This window comes from Myotis nattereri (assembly GCF_964212035.1).
Source record: "Myotis nattereri genome assembly, chromosome: 4".
Classification (NCBI taxonomy): domain Eukaryota; kingdom Metazoa; phylum Chordata; class Mammalia; order Chiroptera; family Vespertilionidae; genus Myotis; species Myotis nattereri.
Genome location: NC_138079.1, coordinates 14932384 through 14952532, shown reverse-complemented (window position 1 = coordinate 14952532; position 20149 = coordinate 14932384). Strand labels below are relative to the sequence as shown.

General features: G+C 38.6%; 1 protein-coding gene across 1 annotated transcript in view; it reads left to right on the top strand.

The window, feature by feature from the left end:
* Nucleotides 1–20149, top strand: part of DNAH5 (dynein axonemal heavy chain 5) — a 221782-nt gene that overhangs the window by 111147 nt on the left and 90486 nt on the right. Inside the window, exons 30-39 of the mRNA XM_081090544.1 lie at nucleotides 213–366; nucleotides 2045–2208; nucleotides 5866–6022; nucleotides 8879–9091; nucleotides 10130–10354; nucleotides 11692–11864; nucleotides 13753–13931; nucleotides 14335–14522; nucleotides 14839–15033; nucleotides 19034–19168. Of these exons, the coding sequence (XP_080946670.1) occupies nucleotides 213–366; nucleotides 2045–2208; nucleotides 5866–6022; nucleotides 8879–9091; nucleotides 10130–10354; nucleotides 11692–11864; nucleotides 13753–13931; nucleotides 14335–14522; nucleotides 14839–15033; nucleotides 19034–19168 (1783 nt within the window). The remainder of the gene's footprint in view (nucleotides 1–212; nucleotides 367–2044; nucleotides 2209–5865; nucleotides 6023–8878; nucleotides 9092–10129; nucleotides 10355–11691; nucleotides 11865–13752; nucleotides 13932–14334; nucleotides 14523–14838; nucleotides 15034–19033; nucleotides 19169–20149) is intronic.

Genomic DNA, 20149 nt, shown 5'->3' with positions numbered 1-20149 from the left:
GGATCAAAAGGGAAAATGTTAATCTAACAATGTCCAATACATGGCGGTGAATTAATCACTTAGCATCATTTTAAAAGCCAGCAACATAAAGTTGTAAAGAAATCAGTAACAATTAGGGTTTTTAAAAACCTCTTTAATTTTTGAGAGCAACGACAATAAAATTAAAGCATAAAACACCGAACCCTAAATGCTGCATATATTTCCCATTTCAGGTACAATATGCCATTCAAAGCCCAGATTCAGAAATGGGTACAGTTACTTTCCAACTCGACAGACATCATCGAGAACTGGATGCTGGTGCAGAACCTGTGGGTTTACTTAGAGGCCGTCTTTGTGGGAGGAGATATTGCCAAGCAGCTTCCCAAGGTTTTAGAATTTTCTTTATGATTTCATCAGGTGTTTAACTTAGAGAACTAATCATTTTTTTAAAAATGTAATTCAATTTATGTTCCTGCCCCCTCCCCATTTTTTTGTGTGGTTGCTACTGATCTGTTTTTCAAAGAGAGAGAGAAATTAAGGGAAAGAAGGGGCATGACAATCAGAGTAAGAACACTTGGAAGCTGAGAGGTTTTATAGGAAATCGAGGGTTAAAACAAACAAAGAATGAGTGCCTACCTAATTGACATACTTCTTGCGATAATTTGAAGGTAGAATTTGGAACAGGGTAGAATTATGGAGTAGTTATCTTGACAATGGTAGGATAATTTGTTCCTTTACTACTGACAGTTTAAAATAACTCCCACTATACAATATACCCAATTATATCTGAACTGTAAAATTGAGGGGTGGAAATCTGTAGGAAAAAAGCTCTCAAACAAAAAGGCCCTCTTCTCAAGTGTGGAGTGTTTTGCTCATCAAATTGTAATCATCTCACTAGGTAGATATGGAGTGTATTTTGAGGTATTAAAAAAACCCATTTTTACCAAATTGCAAGGATTCTTATTCAATTACCTTAAGTTGTTTGCAAAATCATAACATTTTAACAATATATTTGAATTTTAGAGGCATGATTATGTTACTTAGGTGTTCTAGCTATCTCTTTGGTTCATTTTTAGTGTAATTATAGAGGACATACCTGTTAGCTGATTTTTTTGGCTGCCAGTGAATGCAACCCTACATGAAAATTTTAAGTATTTACTTATTTTTGCTTTCATATTTGGTCATGCTTTTCTTTTTGATGGGTGGAGACGAATCTCAAATTGGACTTAATAATGGAAATTTGCATATACAACATTGAAGGAACTACGTGGGGTTTCTTGCTCTCATATTTGATGGTACATGCTCATTGAAAAAATACAGAAAGTCTTTTTTAAAAAATATATTTTATTCATATTTTACAAGAGGAAGGGAGAAGGATAGAGAGTTAGAAACATCAATGAGAAAGAAACATCGATCAGCTCCTCCTGCACACTCCCTACTAGGGATGTGCCCATTACCAAGGTACATGCCCTTGACCGGGATCGAACCTGGGACCCTTTAGTCCACAGGCTGATGCTCTAGCCACTGAGCCAAACTGGTTAGGGCAATACAGAAAGTCTTAATGATGAAAATAAAAATTATTCCTACTCTCAAAAAAATCTTCCCATTTTGCATTTTTTCCTGAAAATTGTTTTACAATATTAGCATTATAATAAAATTAATATTGTATGTTATTTCTAAATGATTATTTTATTTTCTAATTACACAAGCAATTCAATGCAGAAAACCTGAAAAGCTTAGAATTCACTTCATTTAGAGATAACTGGTGGAAACAGTGGGAATGTTCTTTCCTTTCAGATTGTCTCAGATTGTCTTATTACTTTTGTATTGGTTCCCTGTTTTTAGTTACCATAGTAGGGTACCAGGGATGAGCTAAGGCTTCTTATTTAAGAAAGGGGGTGGTAGGTGCAAAAGGCCTGAGGAGAATTCCTATGTGACATGTTAGTGATGGATAGCTGGGGTATCCAGACTGGTCAGAAATCTGGCTTTGGCGGGAGGTATGTGAGACGCTCTGTCCTTGAGATTACAGACGTGTCCAATGTGCTTTGTCACCTCATTCTCGTAGGAAGCCAAGCGCTTTTCTAATATAGATAAATCTTGGGTGAAGATCATGAATCGGGCACACGAAATGCCAAACGTGGTTCAGTGTTGTGTCGGAGATGAAACCATGGGGCAGCTATTACCACACTTGCTGGACCAGTTGGAAATATGCCAGAAATCCCTTACTGGGTAAGTTCTCTGCTCTGTGAAGCTCCCTTAGCATCCTAGAGAGGGCGGGGTCCAGAGAGATTAGACAGAATTAGCCAAGTCAGTTTTCTTTTGCTGAGACCTAATTCATATCTGGCGTTGCACAGATAAAACTGATAGTCTGGAGCCTTAAAGTCTCTCTTAGCATTCACTAGATTTGTCCTGATGTTGGGATTACAGGATTTAAGGCAACTTCCATTACTGGGACCAGATCTTGCAAACATTCACATACAGACCTAGCTTTTAAAAATTAATACACCTATTTTTCTGATATCCTTCTTGTATAAATATCTGAAGAACCAAAACATTTCATTATAGTCAACCAAGAACAATTTGAACAGTTTGTAGTGTACACAAATAGTCGAAATTATACAGAAACAAGATTGGTGTGCATAGTCACACACACTCTTATGTATGTGATGGCTGAGTGAAATTCAAGAATAATAAATATTTTTCATTTTTTCCCCTTTGGCGAGTCAATATAAAATTATGCAAGTAGAAAAATGTTAAATATAGAATATTGTAAAAACAGTCATCTACACGTGCAGTTATTTATTTATTTATTTCTTGAGGTAATCCTATATAATAAAAGGCTAATATGCAAATCGACCAAACGATGGACGACTGGTCACTATGATGTGCACTGACCACCAGGGAGCAGACGCTCAACGCAGGAGCTGCCCCCTGGTGGTCAGTGCACTTCCACAGGGTGAGCTCTGCTCAGCCTGAGCTGGGCTCACGGCTGGCTGGTGGTGAGCTCAGTGGTAGTGGTGGGAAAAGCTGTCAGTTGGACAGCCCCTAAGGGCTCCTGGACTGCAAGAGGTTGCAGGCTAGGCTGAGACACCCCCCACCCACCGAGTGCACGAATCTCATGCACCCTCTAGTTGACATATAACATTATATTAGTTTCAGGTGTACAGCATAATGATTAGGTACCTATATATACTGCAAAACGATCACCACAATAACTATAGCCAACATCCATCACAACACATAGTTATAATTTTTTTTTCTTATAATGAGAACTTTTAAGATCTACTTTTAGAAGCTTTCAAATACACAATACATATTACTAACTATAGTTACCATGCTATACATTTCATTTCCAGGGCTTACAACTGAAATACACATGCTTTTAAATATCTCTTCTTCTAAACTGTTAGTCTCCTTAGAATGTCTCCAGACATTCTTCTTAAAAACTTTGGGTAAACTATTGATTATTGCATTGGTCAGAGTTCTCTAGAGAAACAGAACCAAGGTGACACACACAAACTGTAAAATTTTTTTCTTTCTATTTCTTTTTATTATGGAGATACTTAAAATTGCACTTGATATTTTGCCATTATTTTATAACTCCTTAGAGTAAAGCCTACTCTAAAATTACAGTTTTTTACTGAGCCCCCCTTGGCTTTTGGATCTGTTGCCAAGAAGAGGTTATGAGCCAACATATGTAAGGCCAGTGTAAATACTTGAGTACTAATGTTTACAGAAAAACAACACCCTCCCTCCTATGCTGATAAGGATCTGCATGGATGAAGGGTCTTCAGAGATCAGGAATAAGCTGTCTTCTCTACTTCAGCAGCTTGGTTTGGTTGTCACATTCCATGTGCTTCCTTCCATCCTAGTCCAAACGGATAGAAAATGTTACCTGAGTCCTGAGCAGAATCAGACTAGTCTTATGTCCGCTAGTCTGAGGGCAAGTAGGGTTAGGAATTGGCAATTAAGTTATTAAGAATAAAAGCCAAAGTTATATAAATAAGAAGGTTTAGGATATTTAAAATTATAAAAGTAAGGAATGCAAAATGTTAATGCAAACAAAATAAAACATTGGGAGCATTAAGGTAAGCCTTTAAAAAAATGAGGGAGGATATAAGAAGAGGCTCATTGGGCAGCCTTTGCTTTTGTCCTTCTCACTCTTTGAGGCCAGACTTTGTGCTTTGACATATCCAAATTGCCCAAATAGTAGCTTATAATGGATATTTCACTAATTATCCTGTGAGGGTCAAAGAGCAAGATAACAACACATACTGAGGCTTACCCACTCTCATCACTTTAGAAATGGTCTTCCCTTCCCACTTCCTCACTGACCACCAGCCTCTCCTTATAGCTCCTGCCTTGCTTTACCTCTTTCAGACTCTGAAAAAAAGCCTTCTCTTTCGTGTTGAGGAATTTAGCTCTGACCCTCACCCTGGACATCCCACTGGACAAAACAGAAGTCCAGCCCCTGTCTGAAGATGGACTGTTGGGTGTTCCCATGCAGGCCTTGAAGGTGCCCCTGGCTCAGCTACTGATCCAAGCAGTCTTTCAGTAAAAACTCTAAGAGGAGAATTCAGCTTCTATGAAATAAAAATGACCATAATTTTACACAGGAAATAAATAAGTAATAAAAACACGTAATAATATAAATAAAAAGTAAGACAAGTAAATAATACACAAAATGAAAGAATAGAAATGAAAACAAGACAATGTTTAAAAAGTATTTCTGGTAAGATTTCAAAAAGAAACTGCAATTAACTCTGCATTCATTATATTAAAATGTGCTAGAACATGAAGATACAGAGGTATAGGTATGAGAATAACAGAAAAAACATAACATAAGGAATCACCATAAAATAACGCAAACATAGAAACCAAAGTGCAGTTGAAATCAGGGCAATGATGGGCAAATTGACTGGGTTTTGGTAATGCTTGGAGGTGGAACAGAGCCTAGACCAGCCGTGGGCAAACTACGGCCTGCGGGCCGGATCTGGCCCGTTTGAAATGAATAAAACTATTGAAAAAAAAGACCGTACCCTTTTATGTAATGATGTTTACTTTGAATTTATATTAGTTCACACAAACACTCCATCCATGCTTTTGTTCCGGCCCTCCGGTCCAGTTTAAGAACCCATTGTGGCCCTTGAGTCAAAAAGTTTGCCCACCCCTGGAGACCCTTTCATTTGTAGCTGGATTTTGTTTCTGCTTTGGTGATGGAATCATTGTTGTTGCTTTTTCTTCATCCTCACCAGAAGACATGCTTTTTTTCTTTTTCTTTTCTTTTTTTTTTTTGAGAGAGAGAGAGAGAGAGAGAGAGAGAGAGAGAGAGAGAGAGAGAGAGTCAGGGAGAGGGAGAGGGAGAGAGAGAAACATTGATGTGAGAGTGAAACATCAATTGGTTGCCTCCTGCACGCATCCCAATTGGGGATCAAACCCACGACTTTTCGGTGTTTGGGATGATGCTCCAACCAATTGAACCACACTGGCCAGGGCTCATTGGACTTTTATAGATACAGTTCCACAAATGATACACACCCTTTATCTGACAATACTATTATTGGAAATAAAATGAAACAAAAACATCCTGTGTATATTTTTTCTGTTTTCTACAAAGAAAGCATAACATTTTTCAGAATAAGTCAAATGCATACATTATAGTTGTGAAAAGTGAAGCAATTCTGGAAAAAAGAAATTGCTTCTCCATCAGAATATGGAATGCTATTGGCAAAACCAGTAACAGAACAAAATAAAAAACATTGGACAATATGTGGGAAAATCAGATTGTTTCAAAAATCTTTCCTCCCTTTCCCATCCAGGTTAATTTATCCCTAGAGAGTCTTGCTTTGTGTGTCTGTAGCATTTATTGTTTCCCTCCCCACTTAGGTACTTGGAGAAAAAACGACTTTGCTTTCCTCGCTTCTTCTTCGTCTCGGACCCGGCCCTTCTGGAGATTCTGGGGCAGGCCTCGGATGCGCACACTATACAAGCCCACCTACTGAACGTGTTTGACAACATTAAAAGTGTCAAGTTCCATGAGAAGGTTCGCCTAACTCTAATTACTGGCCAGCGATGACCATATTTAGGATCTCTGCTGTCTTTACTAAACAGCTCTCTACTTACTGCCCTGGCCATTAACCCTTAGCCGGTGACTAAATACAAGCTTTTGAGCCCAATTTACTTGCAGAACTATGTAATTTTTTTAATATCTAGAGTGTAGATCTGAATAACAAATAGTTTAACTATGATTAAGCATGTAATGTACATAGCTTTCATGGTTTTACATGCCAAGTTAACTGTTTAGAGATTCGATCAAAGAAGGCACCAGTTGCTCATCCCAGCATGCAGTCTGCACTTGTTGAGCAGCTATCACGTGCCGTGGCAGATGTCGTCTTGACAGTGGGAGCATGCAGAGCTCCGGGAATTCACGCCCTGGTGGCGTCCCCAGCGTGCAATTAGTGCAGTGGTACAGCGATGCCATTGTAAGCAGTTAAAAGCCAGTCATTGAAGTTCAAGCCCCTTGCTATGTGCCAGGGCTTCAAGGAGAAATGCATCACAAATAGCACTGAAGTCGTTTTTATGCAGCACAACATTAAGAGAAATTTGACATTAAAATTAAACTCTTGGTAATTTTTGACTTGCTGTGCTGGTATTCTGCACAAGGATCAGAGAAACACTTGTCAGGGAGCCCTCACCTGGGTGGAAGGGGTGTGGGGGGAGGCTTCGTGCAGGAGAAGATGGTGTTTGAACGGATTTTTTGAAGGTGAGTGGAACATAGTCAAGCAGGGAGAGAAGGGACAGACACATGGCCCAGTCAGAAGGAAGGGCAAGTGGAGGTGTGGGCAGGAATGTGGGTGTGTGAGGGAGTGTATTCGTCTCCCACAGCTCTGCTGGACTGGAACAGCACAAGTCTGTTCTCTCACAGTTCTGAACTGAGATGTCAGCAGGCTGTGAGGACAGTCTGCCCCTGCCTCTCTCCTGGTTTCTGGTGGTGGTCAGACCCTGGTGCTGCTTGGCTTGTAGACACATCACTTCAACCTCTGCCTTTGTCCTCACACGACATTCTCCCAGTGTGTCTGTCTCTAAGTTTCCTTCTCTTTCTAAGGACGCCAGTGGTTGGATTAGGGCCCACCATTATCCAGGACCTCATCTTAACTTGATTATATTTCCAAAGAAGGTCCCAGTCACAGGTACTGGGGCTTAGGGCTTTGACATATAGTTTGGGGCTGAGAGTCACAATTTAACCCACAGCCAGAAGTGATGAGCAAAGGGTGGACCAGATTCCAGAAGGCCGAGTGCATCACATTATATCATTCTACTCCATTGTGAATGTGACAAGATACAAGGGAGGTTTTTATGCAGGGCAGGGCAGTGACCTGATTTGAGTTTCAGAAGGATGCTCTGGCTCATGTAGGTGCTGGGATAGAGGGGAGCATGGAAACCAGTGTCAGAAGTGACTGCAAGGTCAGGATGGAAGAGGCTGAGCTGCTGCAATAAAGTCTTGACCAAGGGGGTGGAAGGAGAGGAAAGGAAAACATGGAAATGGTTTTAAATCAACGTTTGTGTAAATCTACTGGACTCGTGGGTTGAAAGAAGGGATTGAATTACCTAGGAAGTTCTTTCTGATGTTCTGCTTAAATCCTTCAGTAAAAGCACCAGAATTTCATGGTGCTTGGTGAAGCTTTTCACACTCTCATTGTACATTGAAGATAATTTAAATTTCCTCATCCAAAGCTGCTACTCATAGCAATTACTTTAAAAAAAAAAACACTGATTTTTTGTTGTTGTTTCTGCCATAAGGTGTCTACAGCCAGTGGCAGATTATGGTTTTGTGGGTCCTAAATATTATACAATTATAAATACCAATTTATATTTAGAACCTTGGAACGGGTTCACGTAAGTGAGAGGACCTGAAATTTAAGACTCATTGGCTTCATTAATACAGTTCTAAAGCTGACATTTAGGATTCAGTTCTAAATCTGAGACCACTTATTAATGAAGAAAAACAGTACATATTCACATTTATTTTATAGTTTGCATTATATATATATTTCTCCAGTTGGCATGAATAGGAAGGTGGGTAGTGAAGTAGGGAAGTAAGGAAGGCATTATTTGTAATGTCTAATTTTAGGCAAGAGATTTAGTCTCAGAGATGTGTCCTCCAACATTGCCTGATCAGTGAATGGCAGAGCATCATTCAAATCTGTCTTTTAGAACCTCAAACACCATGCTATCCTCATCATGCCATACTGCATGGAGCTTGAAGTGGAATTACTTTAAAAAAAAATAGCACTGATTTTTTGTTGTTATTTCTGCCATAAGGTGTCTACAGCCAGTGGCAGATTATGGTTTTGTGGGTCCTAAATATTATACAATTATAAATACCAATTTATATTTAGAACCTTGGAACGGGTTCACGTAAGTGAGGAGCTGGGTTTGGAGGAGAAAACATTGTGAGCAACCAAGAGCTCCTGTAAGGAGCACACTGTTTCGTACAGGATTGAAGTTACCCTGTAAGGTGTTTGCTTGATCATATTGGCCAGGTCATTGCTAATGTCAACTTGATAAGCTCGTGGTGTGGATGACAATCTCTTAGGAAGTTTCATTTCATTTGGGGAACTAGAGATTTTTTGATTGTTACATTTGTATTGAATATTTCTTTTAGAAAACAAGTTTTCCCCTCTCAAGTATAGACTATTTAGAATGGATTTAGTATTCCCTTTTAGCTTCACAGATAACTTCTTTTTTACTGTTTTGAAATTGATTTTATGTCACATTTTGACTTTTATGTTATAATCTGTAGCTTAGCTTCTGTCGGAAGGAAAACATTGACACGAGGGCAATGGAGGAATATATTCTTCATATGAATATAGCTATTTTTTTTTGGCTCCTAACATAGATCTATGATCGCATTCTGTCAATTTCCTCTCGAGAGGGTGAGACGATTGAATTGGATAAACCTGTGATGGCAGAGGGCAATGTGGAAGTTTGGCTCAATTCTCTCCTGGAGGAATCTCAGTCCTCATTACATCATGTGATTCGCCAGGCAGCTGAAAATATTCAAGAAACAAGTTTTCAACTGATTGAATTTCTTTCTTCCTTCCCTGCTCAGGTCAGTGTGTTGAAATTGGAAAGTATTTTTTCAGAGAATAGTCATTTTAGAGCTCATATATTTTCTATTGTAAATGACACAACTGGCTTCTATTTAACTCTGGGCCAATATTAATATTTTTATAAGGATTTGATAAATATATATAAGCTTAAAGGTTTCAATTACAGATTATTTGGTTATATATGTGCGCATATATACATATATGAGTGTTGTAGAGATAGTTTATATATTTTGTTTAATTTTAAAGTTTTTTCTTACTGAATATCTTTAGTACATAAATCATAAAAATGGGCTGAGTATATGTATGCCTTACCATAAAAATGAGACATATATATCAGCATTAAAATTCAGAAAACGATATTTTATTAGTCATTGTGATAAATAAAGATGTTGCAAGTATCTACTATGTATAAACTGTGTGTTAATTTGGGAAAAGCAGGTTTAAGATGCATGCTTTCCCTGCCAGTAACTTAAAATCTAGCTAGGGAGAATTATCGCTTAAACAATAAATGACTTAAAGTTATAAGAAAAAAATTATAGATATATTGTGAGGCTATGCATACTTAATTGTCAGGTAAACAATATGAATAGTGTTTTCCTAGGTTCTGATAAAACATATAAAGTTGATGTAATCAAAGGTGACATACTTGTATAATCACAACTATTCACTACACTGTAATTTCTGTTTGTTTTTTAATTTTATTTTTAATTCTTTAATCTTTTTTATTGAACTTATTAGAGTGACACCTATAATAATAAAAGCATAATATGCTAATTAGACTGAACAACCTTCTGGATGATCTTCCAGTTGGAACCAGGGCTGCGAGGGAAGCCTGGGTCCCTGCCAGTGGCCTGAGGGAGGCCCGGGTCCTGGGTGCCAGAGGGAAGCCGGTGCCAGCAGCCAGGGGAAGGAAGGCCTACTCTTGCACAAATTTTGTGCATCAGGCCTCTAGTTGGTTAATAAAATTATATAAGTTTCAGGTGAATAATTCTATTCATATTCCATATACACTCATGAAGTCCTTTTTATTTCCATAGGTTGGATTATTAGGAATTCAGATGATATGGACACGGGATTCAGAAGAAGCCCTTAGAAATGCCAAGTTTGATAAAAAAATCATGCAGAAAACCAATCAGTCTTTTTTGGAGCTGCTGAACACATTGATAGACCTTACAACCAAGGATCTGAGCTCCATGGAACGAGTTAAATATGAGACTTTGATCACTATTCACGTGCACCAAAGGGATATCTTTGATGACCTGGTAAGTGCTCTGTGAATGCTGTGGCATATACAGAAGAGCAAATACTAGACACTATCTGTGCTGACACACTGGAATTATGAATTGAACGAAAAGGTTAAATTCAGGCAAAAACTCATCTTCACATTGAGAGTTTGTCGGGTTTTCTTTTCAGTCTTTAGCCAAAATTTCAGCCATATTCCAATAGTCATTGCTAAGATGTTATTGAGGAAATTAGATTTTGTTAGGCGATTATTTTAAATACTAGAATGTCATGTAGCATCCTAAAAAGTATTCATTTGTCTTGTGTACTTTTTAGATATCAGTTAAGGATGACTAGTTTCTTGATACAGAATTGATAAGTAATATTGCTAGCAGAGCAGTTAATACTTTCTTTAAGGCTTTTGGTAAATCAAATCTTTAACAAGTTCTGCTACATTTTATGTCATTGACCACAAATGGTCTTTTCTAATATAGATGGTGACATTCAGGTGTCATGCAGATTTTTGCCTTTAAAAGAGAACAGGGTGGAAAAGAGTTTAGCAGCTCTTGAAAGTAGGAAATGTGAAAAGACATGAAATTTGTCCTCTACTATAAAATAGGACATTAGATAAGAGGCAGAAAGCTCTTATTTTCATAATAATTTTCTGGATCATGTCTCACTCCATTATGTAAAAAAGATTATGAAAGATTGGTTCTAATATAATGGAAATAATGACAGCACATTCAAGCTGTTGTGTGTTAATCTCTTAATATTTAAGCACTCTCTTTGCCTCTCTGAGAAATAAAGGGTTCAGGGTAATTTTAGATTTCCTATTTGTCAAAGAAAAATGATTAAAGTGGTTCAAAATTTTGGCTAAAAGTTTCAGACGTATTGCTGAGCAATGACCTGCCATTAGACATTTTTGCCCTCTGCCAATCCTAGGAAAAATATTTAATGGATTTAAATAAAACCAACAATGTACTTTGTCATAATCACAAGAGATGAGTTTAGTTCTGTCTTTGAACACCAAAAAATATTTTCATTGTCTGTATTTCATGGTTAGGACTGTGGTATTGGACATTTAAGGGTGAAATTTAAGAAATGAATATCTTACTATTAAAATATATCATGCTCTTTAATTTGTGGAACACAATGAGAGGTTTCTCTTGAATCTTCCATGCCCATGTATTCTAAAGTATCTTTTATTTTGCTGATCAATAGATGAGTGGGTTGGATAGTGGTTATAGTTGACATGTCCGACCTAGTTAGGTAGTCTTTGAGTTCAGTTGACTTCACATTATGATATACATGAATGCTAATGTGCACATTTAATATATGGTTCTCATCCCAGTTTTAACCAATACCTTTTGCATTTCAGTGTCAGATGCATATCAAGAGCCCTACAGACTTTGAGTGGCTGAAACAGTGCAGATTTTATTTTAACGAAGATTCTGACAAGATGATGATTCACATCACAGATGTGGCTTTCATATACCAGAATGAATTTTTAGGCTGCACTGACAGGCTTGTCATAACTCCACTCACAGACAGGTGATGGGAGGATTCTGTGATTCCACAACCTCCCTCCTCGCCCCCCCGCCCATCGACAATTTGCTCAGGGGATTTCTGCTTAATGTCCTTTTATAGTTTATAAGCTCTTTTATGTCAAAGGCTTTGAAATTCAGTATTCTTTGCCTTACAGGTGTGTCTGCACATGGGGTTTAGGTTTGTGTTTGAGACAGGCTTTGATTCTATTGCTATCAGTCTTACAGAGGCATAGTTCAAATGACCTCTGTGGGCATCAAAATAGGCAAGAAAGGGAATTAATGGCCATGTGTCCATAGGTGCAAATCACCTGGGTCTTAAGGACTGCCTTAGGGACTGTGACATCTCTTGTGGTTACAAAGACAATTAAGATTTTTTTTTAGCAGAAAAATATTGGAGTGCCAGTGCAGGTGAAAAGTGGTGGGGAGGACATTGGGTTGCACATCTGGAGTTTAGTTCTGTCCCCTGCCTGTTATTTACCAGCTGTGTTAGCTAGATCTGCAGGCAATTTCCCGGGACTCAGTTTCCTCATCTATAAGATGAACCAGGCTCCCTCCAAGGGTACTTTCATAGCTAATACTCTGTAATTCACTTAGTCTAATTTAAACTGGGTGGCATCAGCCACTTGTATATGCTCTGTTCAGGGATGCACTGAATATTAATTTTGGACACAGTGGTTGTGCATAAAAATCAATATTTGGCCTAAGTAGAAGCTGAAGCTGCGTATCAGCTGTTTTCACAGAATGAACCTCTGGGCTATTAGATTGCAACTATTATTAGACAAAACATAAACGTTTGATGTAGCAGCACTGTTACCTGTTTAGACGGTTTCTTCTGTGCATTTCGTTCATTCATGACACTTAAATGAAACACTTCTGATAGCAGAGAGCTTACAGCAGCCTGGTGGGGAGGCAGAAAACTAATGGAGCTGTGGAAGGGCACTACATCACCATTCATGAGTGATGACATTTTTGAAAGTAGCAAAGAGACTGGAAAGGAAAGCAGGGAAAGGCTAGAGCGAGCTCCACATACATGTAGGATGTTCTGGGGAGAGTGTGTGCATGCATGTAAACATACATATGAAGATGCTCTGAGAGATTTTTGCTTATCTCTGGAGGTCACGTCCTAGAGATTTAGTCCTGCGTATACTAGTATGCTCCCAGAAATGGAGTGAAGATGTGGTCATTTAGCAGTGTGTGATTTACATCTCATGTGACCACTGGCCCCCAGCTACATCAAATGATGAACTCACATTCAAAACGGGGTTGCTCTACTTTAATGGTTCCCAATCTGTTTCCTAGAATACTATTTTTCAGGAGTGGTAGGTCTGTGAAGAAGTTGAAACATTAGTTCTGGAATTGCTGGGTACTGTTTTTCATACTTGGACACTCTCAATTACATTATCATAAGAAAAGCTGTTTAACCTTTTAAAGAGTTTTCAAACTTATTTGACCATAGACCACCCCTTTCTTTTTCCTTAATGCATGTAATAGCCATAGGATACGTGCATTTTAGAAGGCAGCTTTGGAAATGTTATGTGGGGACAATGGCCTGGGTCTTCTTCTTTCTTCTTTCTTCTTTCCCCTCCTCCTCCTCCTCCTCCTCCTCCTCCTCCTCCTCCTCCTCCTCCTCCTCCTCCTCCTCCTCCTTCACCTCCTCCTTCTCCTCCTTCACCTCCTCCTTCTCCTCCTTCACCTCCTCCTTCTCCTCCTCCTCCTCCAACTCCTCCTCCTCCTCCTCCTCCTCCTCCTCCTCCTCCTCCTCCTCCTCCTCCTCCTCCTCCTCCTCCTCTTTATTCTTCTTTAAATCTTGCTCGGGTTTCATTTCACTGCGGTGTTTCAGAATATGTTCTAGATGCAGTGCTTTGGTTCCAGTGCTGTCTCTACCCCTCAAGGTGTTACATCACGTTGGCCCAGGCTCTGGGAATGAGCATGGGAGGAGCCCCCGCTGGACCTGCAGGAACCGGCAAAACAGAAACCACCAAGGATATGGGACGATGTCTTGGGAAATATGTTGTGGTTTTCAACTGTTCGGACCAGATGGATTTCCGAGGGCTTGGACGGATTTTTAAAGGTGAAGGTTATGTTTTTCTTTTATTTTATCTGATGAGAAATTTCCGTTAAGGTGGAATAGGTTAAGATTTATATTTCAATAATTGGCTTCATTTTGGGGTCATTGTTACACGTTGTAACTCTTTTTGGAAAATCTGAATTTTAGCAGTGTTGAGTGGATCAACTGTCAATGCCACTGGCCTTTCATAATGCTTCTTTATCACTGCAGGTTGGGTGCTTACAGAGAAAATGCCATACTGTGAGCTATTTTGCGGGCACTCTATGCATGATCTGTTTGTTCCGCTTTATGTTTGCAACCAGCTTATATCTGGCTTGTCTTGGCAGCTGCGTAATGTTCTTTTCCTTGGCTTTCCAAAAATTGCATACTAATTGTATTTTCCATTCCATTCTGTTTCCTTGCTAAGGACTGGCACAGTCTGGATCCTGGGGTTGTTTTGATGAATTTAACCGTATCGATCTACCAGTTCTCTCAGTTGCAGCCCAGCAAATTTCCATTATTTTGACATGCAAAAAGGAGCATAAGACATCTTTTATTTTTACTGATGGAGATAGAGTGACTATGAACCCTGAATTTGGACTTTTTCTAACCATGGTAAGGAAGCTCTACTGAATTTCTGCCTCTTGTCACAGGTTTCGTATATCTCCTTGGTCATATGGCACCTACTTTCCATGAATGGAAACTGGGATTGTAACTTTCACTCCTGGTTGAAAGCCTTTGGAGTTAAAGCTCATATTAACAACTCACCAGTTAATCTCTTCAGGGAAAAGGAGAGGGAAATAGGTAAATGAATTCTCTGGTTGTCATTCCAGATTTGTGGTGTGTACATAATGGATCTTTTAATGTCCTACTGATGTATGCTGCTTGCCCCATGATCATATCATTCATCCTAGGGTTTTATTTTGTGTAGAATCCTGGCTATGCTGGGCGGCAAGAACTCCCCGAAAACTTGAAGATTAACTTCCGCTCTGTGGCCATGATGGTCCCTGACCGTCAGATTATCATAAGGGTGAAGTTGGCTAGCTGTGGCTTCATTGACAACATTGTTTTGGCCAGGAAGTTTTTCACGCTCTACAAGCTATGTGAAGAGCAGCTTTCTAAGCAGGTGTGACATTCTGAAGTTTTTCTATGTATGCAAGTTTCATTTTCCTATTCAGTGAAATGTTTTCATTTTGAAAAATTGTAGGCTAGGGTTGTTGACAGATACCTTATTGATATAAAGTAGAAAGTTATATATTATAAAAATAATTTTGTATGCATAGTCTTATTAAGAAGTACATTTAAAGAAATTAATGTTTATGACATAGAAATGAAGTAAGTACTATCTGGACTGATTATAGATATTAATATTTTCTCTTTACACCACCTATACATTTATCATAATATGTGTTATGTGTTCTTATGGGTTTCAGCAACCTTTCAGTCATGTACTCTTTTCACTTTCAAGCTCATTCAAGTATTTGGCCAAGCTTTGCTATTTGTCTGTATTAACTTCTTTGCCAATTTCCTGCACTGTTTGGAGTAGCAGATTCTGACTTCATGGGATTTCAGAGTTAAGAGGCACACAATTAATCATTTATTACTTCTGTATTAGTTAACTATTGCTGTGTCATAATGTCCACAAAATTACTATAGGAAGAACAATATGTATTTACTATCTCACACTTTCTGTGGGTCAGGAGTCCTGGCACAACTTGGTTGGGTCCTCTGTTTAAAGTCAAACAAGGCTGCAGTCAGGTGTTGGCTGGGGCTGTGGTTTCATCTGATGCTTGACTGGGGACAGATCTACTCCCAAACTCACTCTAGTTGTTGGCAGAATGCTTTTCCTTGAGGGATTCTTTCTGGCTGTTGGCTGGAGAAGGCCACTTTCAGTCCCCACAGGCTGTGTGCCATTCTTTGCTACCTGGGTTTCTTCAACATGGCCATTTGCTTTTTCCAGGTCAGCACGGGAAAGAGGCTCTAGCAAGATGAGTGCTACAATCTTATATTAGTCAGGATTCTTCATAGAAGCAGAACCATAGGGTATATATGTTTCTATATAAAAAGATTTATTATAAGGCATTGCCTCACACAGTTATGGAAGCTGGAAAGGCCCCTGATATGCTGTCTACAAGAGGTGGCCCAGAAAGGCTGTAGGTATAGTTTGAAGGGTTGATGGTGTAGATTCCAATCTCAGTCTGAAGACCAGAAACTAGGAGTTACTGAGGGCAGGAGGTAGATAACCCAACTCAGCAGTCAGGCAGATGAAGAAGGTGAATCCAATGGGTTCCTGCAGTCTTCAATGGGTTGGATGGTGCCCGCCTACACTGGGGAGGGCCATCTACTGTACTTAGTCCATAAAGTCAAATGTTAATCTCTTTCAGAAACACCCTCACCAGAAATAATGTTTAATCAGCTCGCTGAGCATTTCATGACCGAGTCAAGCTGACACATAAAATTAACCATCACAAATCTTATGTAATGTGACCACATAATCATGTACATGTAACCGTATGCAACCTGTCACCTTTGCTGTTTTCTATTGGTTAGAAGCAAATCACAGGTCCTGCCTACACTCAAGGGGTAAGATCACACAAAGGTACAAAGACCAGGAGGCAGGGATCATATCATAAATTTATAGACTATATAAGTAAAAATTACTAAAAGCATGTGCTGAATAATTATATATTGTAATAAACATAAAAATAAACTGAATAGCACTCCTAACATATGTAACTCTTTGATCCCTCTCCTCACTCTGGCCTCTATTCCAAACTTTTTTGAATTTATTTGTTTTTACTTACAATTTATATTCTCACTCAAAAGTTCTTTCCTTATGAGTGTTCAAGCACAGACAGAGCCTTCTAATCCTGGCTATTGAGCTTTCCTGGTTAGACGGACCCTATTTTTGCCACCACCATTCTTGGTTTCTTCTGTTTATTACAGACTTCACTCACTCATTCTTATCTTTTCTGTGTAAAAGAAATATTTTTTACTATGTAGAGAAATTCCCACATCACCGACTCCTGCTCTCTTCTTCTCAGTACTTCAATCTTTCTGCACTCCTGTAGCCCTTACTTTGTTATTTATTTATCTTCCAAATGATTAGTACTAAATGATGCACACTGCTCCCAGGTTCCTTAGCAGATACTTGTTTTGGTTTTGTGTTTTGTTTTCCTATAGGTATTTTTTTGTGTGTTTGTGGTAAAAAACATGAAACATTAAACTTACCAGCTTAACCATTTTATTTTTTACTATTGTCAATGGCAGAATATATATCTATATCTATCTATCTATCTATCTATCTATCTATCTATCTATCTATCTATCTATCATCTATCTATCATCTATATCTATACTAGTATATATATATATATATATATATATATATATATATATATATATATATAATTTATCTTTATTATTGAAAGTATTACAGATGCCCCCCCAATTGACCCCCTCTTCCCTGCTCGCCTCTCCTACCCCCTCCCCAGGCCTTCACAACACTATTGTCTGTGACCATGGGTTATGCATATATGCATATAAGTTCTCTGTTTAATCTTTTCCCTTTCCCCCCCTTTCTCTCTATTCCATGCTTCCATGACTCTGGATTTATTTTGTTTGTCAGTTTATTTTGTCCATTAGATTCCACATATAAGTGAGATCATGTGATATCTTAACCATTTTAAGTGTACAGTTCAGTAGTGTTATGTATATGCACAAAACTGTGAAGCAGATTTCCAGAAATTTTTCATCTTGCAAAACTGAAACTCTGTACTCTTTAAACAGCTCCTCTCTTTCCCTTGTCCCAGCCCCTAGTACCTACCATTCTACTTTCTGTTTGTGTGCATTTGACTACTTTAGATACCTCATATAAGTGAAACCAAACAGTTTCTGTCTTTTGGTGCCTGGTTTATTTTACTGAGTATAATGTCCTCAAGGCTCATCCATGTGTAGCATGTGGCAGGATTTGCTTCCTCTTTTATGGTGGATGTATATCCCACATGTTCTTTATCCACTCATCACTTCATAGGTATTTGGGTTGCTTCTACCACTTGGGTACTGTGAATAGTGTTGCTATGAACATGGTTGTACACATAGTTCTTTGAGATCTTGCTTTCAATTCTTTGGATATATACCCAGAATGGGATTACTGAATAATATGATAGTTCTACTTTTAATTTTTTGAGGAACTGCCATAGTATCCATAGTGATTAAAAAATTAGTTTTTAATTATTCATTTTACTAGAGGCCTGGTGCATGAAAATTTGTGCACTGGAGGGGGCATCCCTCAGCCCGGCCTGCCCCCTCTCACAGTCCGGGAACCCTCAGGGGATGTCCTACTGGCGGCTTAGGCCCACTCCCTGGAGGGAGCTGCACTCGGGCTTCCCTCTGCGGGAGGCGACTGGGCTGATCAGGTGAAGGTGCCACCCCCATCACCCCTCCGCTGCTGCCGGCTTCCATGGCTGCGTGTCCTCGGCCCTTGCAGCTGCAGCGGCTTTGTCTGGAAGGATGTCCGGAAGGATGTTCTGCTGTCTGGTCTAATTAGCATATTGTGCTTTTATTATTATAGATATGTACTAAAATTTGGCATGATTGAGTTTTTAAAATATATATTAAGGCAATAATAAAGCTGGGGGCTTAGCTTCTGATTTGTTCTTATTCTTCTCCCCTGTAGGTAATCCTGGAATGTAGCTACTTTACTTTCTTCTTAATACCCCTGCCTGTTTACTTACCAGTGCATATGATGGTCATAACTGAGGTCTCAGTTTAATTCTGGTTCAGAATTTTAGCTTTAGAGATATGAGGACATATTCTTATGGATGACTGATTAAGAAGAAGCCCAAGGGGATGTGTGTACTCTAAGAGGAAATTTATGCCTCTCTCCCTGTCAAGATATAGCTATTAATTCTGATCTATGGGCTTAAATTAATAATGGTACAGGAAAGGACTCTTGGGTATTCTCTATTTGGTCAAAAATATCTTGATAAAAATGTATTTCTCCACTAACTGTACATGTTCTCTAAAGGCACATCAGCATTTTATTCGTTATGTGGTCAGATTGGTATAGCTTCCGTGTGTAAGTTCATATTGAAAATAAGCCTGGCATACCTTACAATTTTCAGGTACATTATGATTTTGGTTTGCGCAACATTCTGTCAGTCCTGCGAACATTGGGAGCAGCAAAAAGAGCCAACCCCACAGATACAGAGTCCACGATCGTCATGCGCGTCCTACGAGACATGAATCTTTCCAAACTGGTACGATTCACAGATGGAAAGTTCCGCTCACTTAAATATCAGTTCAACTAACTAAGCACAAATGAGATGTAGAAATATTTATTTAAAATGCTCAATTTAAAATGCCTAATTATCAGATAAAGTGCTGGAGAACACAACTTCAAATTACACTTTTCAGTTCTTTTTGTACTAACTCATGTCTAATCTAACATATACCTATTCCAATAGAATATAAATGGGTTAAAAAAAACCCCACAGGTTATGTTTTCAAAAACTTTGAGTCATTTTGTGTTTTAGAGCTAAAATCTCACTTTTCTTAAAGTCTGTAGAGCCCGGCAGAAAATTGTATGTAAATTTTACAAGTGTGTAATAATTTTGTACATTTCATTTTGTGGTAGAGACTGATATTCAGTTTTCCACTATCAGTGGATCTATGTACAGGTGACAGAATGATATTTTTTATTTCAAAATAAAAGTATGAACCAAATTCTAATTCATGAATTTGCTACTATCTCTCATTAAAATTCTTTTTAATTTAAGTTAGAAATTTTAGACTATGTAGCAATGCCCCAAGCTGATTATTTCATAAGAAAGTTGTCGTGTAGACCACATTTAATTTCCTTCTATTTTCTTCCGTTTTTACTCTTCTTTCTCCCTTTCCTCTCCTTCCTTTTCTTTCTTTTTTTAAAAAAATATATTTTATTGATTTTTTTTTCAGAGAGGAAGGGAGAGGGATAGAGAATTAGAAACATCGATGAGAGAGAAACATCTATCAGCTGCCTCCTGCACACTCCCTACTGGGGATGTGCCCACAACCAAGGTACATGCCCTTGACTGGACTCGAACCTGGGACCCTTGAGTCCGCAGGCCGACACTCTATCCACTGAGCCAAACCGGTTAGGGCTCTCCTTCCTTTTCTAAAAATAATTCATAACTTATGGGAAACATCTCTTAACTTCAAAGAGGTGGTATTTATTTATTAATGGTTATGATGAAATGATC